This window comes from Podarcis cretensis, assembly GCF_951804945.1.
Source record: "Podarcis cretensis genome assembly, chromosome: 11".
NCBI lineage: Eukaryota > Metazoa > Chordata > Lepidosauria > Squamata > Lacertidae > Podarcis > Podarcis cretensis.
Genome location: NC_137180.1, coordinates 14,835,705 through 14,842,542, shown reverse-complemented (window position 1 = coordinate 14,842,542; position 6,838 = coordinate 14,835,705). Strand labels below are relative to the sequence as shown.

General features: G+C 43.9%; 1 protein-coding gene across 1 annotated transcript; it reads right to left on the bottom strand.

Annotated features, from left to right (window-relative positions):
- Positions 1-824: 824 nt before the first annotated feature.
- HINT1 (histidine triad nucleotide binding protein 1) lies at positions 825-6,495 on the bottom strand. Its single transcript, XM_079995912.1, has 3 exons — positions 6,328-6,495; positions 3,236-3,340; positions 825-1,157 (listed from the first exon to the last, which is right to left on the bottom strand). The coding sequence occupies exons 1-3, from the start codon at positions 6,436-6,438 to the stop codon at positions 993-995; spliced, it is 381 nt and encodes a 126-aa protein (XP_079852038.1). The 5' UTR covers positions 6,439-6,495; the 3' UTR covers positions 825-992.
- Between the last annotated feature and the right edge of the window lie 343 nt (positions 6,496-6,838).

Here is a 6,838-nt window from a genome sequence, read left to right as displayed (position 1 = left end):
TTCAGATGATGGTTTGGATTACAACTCCCATCAGCCTCAGTGAGCATGGCCAATGGTTCAAAACTGTTGGAGGGCACCAAGTTGGGGAAGCCTGTGTTAGACAATGTAGTACCGAGTTAGAAACAAAAGAGGAATGTAAATGGATAAAATTGATGGTAATTGCAGCCAGACATGTTATAGCGAGTACAGTGGTACCGCGGGTTAAGAACTTAATTCGTTCCGGAGGTCCGTTCTTAACTTGAAACTGTTCTTAACCTGAGGTACCACTTTAGCTAATGGGGCCTCCCGCTGCTGCTGCGCCATCGGAGCACGATTTCTGTACTCATCCTGAAGCAAAGGTCTTAACCTGAGGTACTATTTCTGGGTTAGCAGAGTCTGTAACCTGAAACATATGTAACCTGAAGCGTATGTAACCCGAGGTACCATCGTAATTGGAAAAATGCAGAAGTGCTAGGGGTGAACCAATGGAGGGGAAAATTGAAAAATATTGGAATCTTAGAATATTTAACTGTGAAGATACATAAAATGAAAGGGTTTAAGGTCAGTGAGGAGGAGGATTGGTTTGAGAAGATATTGAATTATTTGGGCAGGTTTGAACAATTTGGGGCAATTAAAATGTTAAAAGTTAAATGAACCTTGTGGAGGGAGGAGTGTTGAGGTATATAGAATTGTACATATGGTTGATCTGAATATGTTATTATTGGTTATGTATACCCAATGTATCAGCCGCCTGGGGGGTTTCACTGTTTGTTTTCAATGTTTGTGTTTTGGTTGTTTGGAAAAAAAAATTAAAAAGACAATGTGGAAGAAGAACACAAAAAAGATGAGCCGACATGCTTATAACTTTATTGAACAATGATTGCGCAAACTTTTACTGTACTTCACAGGAAAGGTTAAGTGACTGAAGGTATTGATCACAGATGGATTTTGAAAATATTTGTTGAGGGTGTTCAAGAGATAGTTGTGGAGCAAGATTCTTTCTTCCCACCTTCTTAACCCGGAGGCCAACCCATCTGACGGCCACCGAGGACATGGAGATGCACATGGTAGACAGACTGACCACCATCCGGCCCTTCGTTCACCACCATTCGGTATCCCCTCGTCAAGCCTAATTCAGCTGCACATTTCTTGCCCACAATCATTAAATGTCCGAGAAGCTGGGAAAAGAAAAAGAAAAACCCACCAATAATGCAAACATTCAGATTTTATGGAGCAGCTAAAGTAAGAGTACACATACACGGCCGCCAGGAGTTTCAGATATTCAACATCCCTCAGATGGACGTCAATTCACTCCTTTTCATGCGCTGCCTAAAGTGGGACTCACAGATCTTGCCTCTAGCTAGAAACATAATCTTTAAAGTTCACACACAGGTTGATCTAACAGTCCCCAACGTTTTGTGTTTTTACACACCATTCTTGAGGAGGTCCTGAATCACTCCTGGGGTTCATTCATTGTTCAAAATAATGAAAAAAGAACTTGAGCCAAGACTTTGTGTATACATATACAGTGGTGCCCCGCAAGATGAATGCCTCGCAAGACGAAAAACTCGCTAGACGAAAGGGTTTTCCGTTTTTCGAGGTGCTTCGCAAGACGAAATCGCTAATAGCCGCTAAGCCGCTAATAGCCGTGCTTCGCAAGACGAAAAAACCGCAAGACGAAGCAACTCGCGGAACGAATTAATTTCGTCTTGCGAGGCACCACTGTATCAATAAATACACATTCCAAGAGCAAATATTTCAGAGACATCTAGTTGAGTTTTCAAACATTTAAGGGTAGCTATCTAACTGCCATGTGTCCTCCTAGTCAAGCTAATAATCTAAGATACTGTGGATGCAAAAGCAAAGTTACACCAACACTTATTTTCCTTTTTCAAGTATCACATTCTTTGCTGTTAGTTTATGATACAAAGGAGCCAGAGAGGAGAATGTGCTTCAAAATGTTAATCTAAGCACTGAAGAAATGTGTAGTACCTGTTTCCCTATTTTATTATTCTTGCTGGAATGTTGGCGTTAGTTGTCCAAACCTTTCTTGTCATTGCCAGGGAGATTTTAATATCAACCTATTCATTTCCCATCCCATGTTAATTTTGCAAAAGGGCAATAAAACATTGTGCATTCCACCATTCTGAGCCACATAATACACATTTTAATACCATTTTGTTTTCTATTAACCATTTCAAATCAATTTCACAACTGCATCAATTCATGACTCGGGTTGCAGAGATGAGTTCTCACATTTCAGCATACAAAAGTGAGTTTTATTTAACTCTCCTCTTTCCTGGCATGCACTGAATAGTTGTATAGTGCCAACCAACTATACTTGGAAAACGGGAAAACTATTTACATTATAGTGCCTCATATCAGAACAATCGACATTTCATGTCTTCTGACATTTGTTTATTAAAGTAGTGATGCAAGCTTGCCCAATATAAATGGATTGTACACTTTTAAGCTTGACCACGAGGAAGTAATCAGATTTTTTAAAAAAATCATAATTATATAACTCAAAACAGACAGTAAGATTTTATTTCTTGCATTTATTTTTGCATTTATATTCCATCTTTCCTTCATGAAGCTCAAGATGGCATACACATGCCTTCTTCCACCATAATATCCTCACAACAGGCTGTGAAGTAGGTTAGGCCGAGAATTGTTGGCGACTGGCCTAGTGAGCTTCATGTCTGAATGAAGATTTGAACCCAGACACGCCCAAGCACTACACTACACTTCCTCAGAATGGGTTCAAGGCAGAGAGAGGGAACTTCTTTCAGCATGGACAATTGTCAGGAATGATGGGAGGTGTAAGTCCAACATTTCAAGGGGCACAGGCTCCATATCTATCTATTCCTAATTTCAGGAATTTCAAGATACATCCGAGGATAATTTCTGATGCAATCAAGTTGTCCCATGAGCAAACATACATGGTAATTCTGATGGTAACATCAGAAATTAATCCACTACCTAATTTCTGCAATGGAAGCATTGCAGGATAGAAATGCAAGCAAATAAAAATATACAGCAAACTATAGTCCAGAGCACCAGGAAGACGCAACCTCTGTTGTGGTTCTTATACGCAACACAAGAGCAAAAAAGGTTTGAGGCATGCAACAGGATGGTTTTAGGATTTGTTTGGAAAGCTTGTAATAGGAACCGAGATAAGAGCAGCATTTATTCTTAGCTTTACTGAAAAGTCAAAAAGCAGAACACCACTTAAAAGCCTTTGTGCAATACTTACAGCTTCATCAGAATCTTGCGCTTGAGATATCTGAGCGATAGGCTTCTTCGGAACTACTAGGAAATGGGTTGGAGCTTGTGGGGAAACATCATGGAATGCAAGGCACTGCAGGGGAGAGGGAAGAGAAAGAGAGAGAATCAATTTTTTTAGACACCATTCTTTTAAAAGCCAAGGTCAAGACACATGCAATAATTTTTTTCAAGCAATTTTAATTCTTCCCATAACTAGAAACTACTTTTTTTACTAGAACACAGTTTTACGGAGTCTCTAGAGCTCATTACATTGGTACCTTGGTTTGCCTACGTCTTGGTTTGCATAAGTTTTGGATTACAAACACGTCAAACCCGGAAGTGCATGTCCCTGTTTACAATCTTTTTTTGGATTGCAACCCATTTTTTTGGATTACGAACAATTTTTTTTTGGAGGCCCCATTGGCAAAAGCGTGCCTTGGGTTACAACCTGTTTTGGTTTACAAACGGACCGCCAGAGCAGATTATGGTTGTAAACCAAGGTACCACTGTGTATGGGACTGGAGTCTCTTTGCAAGGCAGCAGAACAGACTTAGCATCTTAAATGATGACATAAGCAGTTGATCTCCAGAAATACTGTAGGCTAAATGCAGCTCTGGTTTCTAGTTTCACATCATTATTTATTACTATTACAGCTGGCAATGATGGACATCCTAACTCTCAGTGCTTTTTTCTGGGGGTACCCAAGGGTACTCAGAACTGGCACTTGTTAAAAGTGTGGCACTTCCTGTAACAACTTCATGGTGCGTATCAGCGAGGGCTGGGCAATATCTGCCCAAGGCTGACACACATTTCTGGGACAGATTTTTTCAGACTCATCTAGCTGAGTTTTCAAAGATTTCAGGGTAGCTATCTAACTGTCATGTGTCCTCCTAGTCAAGCTAATAATATAAGATACTGTGGATTCAAAAACAGTTACCTCTACACTTCTTTTCCTTTTTCAAGTATCACATTCTTTGCTGTTAGTTTATGATGCAAAGGAGCCAGAGAGGAGGATGTGCTTCAAAATGTTAACCTAAGCACTGAAGAAATGTGTAGTACCCATTTCCCTATTTTATTATTGTTGCTGCAACGTTGGCATTAGTTGTCCAAACCTTTCATGCCATTGCCAGGGAGATTTTAATATCAACGTATTCATCTCCCATACCATGTTAACTTTGCACAAGGGTAATAAAACAACTGGGCTGCTCCAGCCACTCTGGGTCAACTCCATCAATTTTAAGATTCAGGACTCAGGTTGCAGAGATTAGTTCTCACATTTCAGCAGGTGAGTTTCATTTAACTCTCCTCTTTCCTTGCATGCAATTATTATTGTTGTTGAAAGTGAGTTTTATCTAACTCTCCTCTTTTCTGGCATGCAGTTATTATTGTTGCTGTGGTTTATTCAGTGCCGGATTTACGTATAAGGTAAACAAGCTATTGCTTAGGGCCCCCCAAAAAAATTAAAGGGAAAAAAACTGGCTGCACATTTCCAGAATGTAAGATAAAAAACAAATAAAGCCTACATACAGCAACAGTGTTTTGTGTTGTGGAGGCTCCTATTTTGTTATGTGCAAATACATTTAGATACCTATTAGGTCCATAAATTACCACATAGCATATATTCAACACACAAAAAACAGCAACAACTTGTTGTTGACAAAGAACAGCTGGACATATAAAGGGCCCCATTACCTTCAGTAGCTTAGGGCCTCATCAAACCTAAAACTGTCCCAGGGTTTATTTGTACCTTGCCCATCGGACTGCGTTGCTCCAGCCACTCTGGGCGGCTTCCAGCATATATAAAGGTAAATGTAAAGGGACCCCTGACCATTAGGTCCAGTCCTGACCGACTCTGGGGTTGCAGCACTCATCTCGCTTTACTGCCCAAGGGAGCCGGAGTACTGCTTCCGGGTCATGTGGCCAGCATGACTAAGCCGCTTCTGGTGAATCAGAGCAGTGCACGTAAACGCCGTTTACCTTCTCGCCGGAGCGGTACCTATTTATCTACTTGCACTTGACGTGCTTTCGAACTGCTAGGTTGGAAGGAGCAGGGACTGAGCAACGGGAACTCACCCAATCGCGGGGATTCGAACCGCCAACCTTCTGATCGACAAGTCCACAGAGCCACCCGTGTCCCTCCCCAGCATATATAAAAACACAGTAAAGCACTTTTTTTAACTGCACATTTTACCAGCATATATAAAAACATAAAGGGACATGGGTGGCGCTGTGGGTTAAACCACAGAGCCTAGGACTTGCTGATCAGAAGCTCGGCGGTTCAAATCCCCGCGACGGGGTGAGCTCCTGTTGCTCAGTCCCTGCTCCTGCCAACCTAGCAGTTCGAAAGCACATCAAAGTGCAAGTAGATAAACAGGTATCGCTCCGGAGGAAGGTAAACGGCCTTTCCGTGCGCTGCTCTGGTTCGCCAGAAGCGGCTTAGTCATGCTGGCCACATGACCCAGAAGCTGTACGCCGGCTCCCTTGGCCAATAAAGCGAGATGAGCGCCGCAACCCCAGAGTCGGCCACAACTGGACCTAATTGTCAGGGGTCCCTTTACCTTTATAAAAACACTATAGAAAAACACTTTTTTAATTGCACATTTCAATACAGTGGTACCTCGGGTTAAGTCCTTAATTCGTTCCAGAGGTCCGTTCTTAACCTGAAACTGTTCTTAACCTGAGGTACCACTTTAGCTTATGGGGCCTCCCGCTGCTGCCATCCTGCCGGAGCACGATTTATGTTCTGAAGCAAAGTTCTTAACCTAAGGTACTATTTCTGGGTTAGTGGAGTCTGTAACCTGAAGCGTCTGTAACCTGAAGCGTATGTAACCCGAGGTACCACTGTACCATCTCATTTTTCTGCTAGCCATTCCATTAAACCCGAGACCTTGGTTGAAGGAGCCTTTTGGCGCCCAGCTTATACAGCTGAGTTTCGAACACTGCGGCGGAAGCTGCACCTTCCACCGGCTTCGAGGTTGGACTTTGGCCACGCCCAGCGCAGGTCTCCCTCAGCCGCTGGCCCTTCGCGGCGCTGACAGGCCCCTCCGGGCTCCGCGCTCAGCCCGTCCCCCTATTCCTCACCTTCTCGTCCTCGAAGATGATCTTCGCCGGGATCTCTTTGCGGATGATCTTCCCGAAGATGGTGTCCCCTCCCGGCTGCGCCACCTGCGCTTTGCTGATCTCCTCAGCCATCGCGAACCGCCGCCTCACGCGACCCTCTCGCTCGCTCGCCCCGCCTTCCGCACCTCGGCCCCACCCCCTCCGCTTCCATCCAACCAATGATAGACCTTCACGAGGCTAGCCGACCAATCGCCAAGAGCGACGCCGGAGCCTTCTTGGCTCACCTTCCCGCCCGTCAACTTTCTCCCCGCCTTTTTCTAACTACGCGTCAATCAGGACGCGCGCTCGCGGGGAAAGGGGCGGGGATAAAGGAGCAACGGGGTCCGCATTGGTCGCTCTAGCCCTTTTCTTCTCCGTGGTTCGTTCCCCCCCCTTCTAGCGCGCAGCTCTATGGCTTTAACCCTTCGCTGTCCAAGTAGGACTGTTGCTAAATACATGTCGCCACTTTGCAAAGGCGCCTCAGTCGAAACTG

Bases quoted from the DNA above. Each gene is read 5' to 3' on its own strand.
- HINT1 (XM_079995912.1), bottom strand. From the start codon at position 6,438: ATGGCTGAGGAGATCAGCAAAGCGCAGGTGGCGCAGCCGGGAGGGGAC. The intron at 3,341-6,327 runs GTGAGGAATAGG...TCTCCCCTGCAG, and splicing joins TCATCTTCGAGGACGAGAAG to TGCCTTGCATTCCATGATGT. The intron at 1,158-3,235 runs GTAAGTATTGCA...TTCTTTTCCCAG, and splicing joins CGCAAGATTCTGATGAAGCT to CTTCTCGGACATTTAATGAT.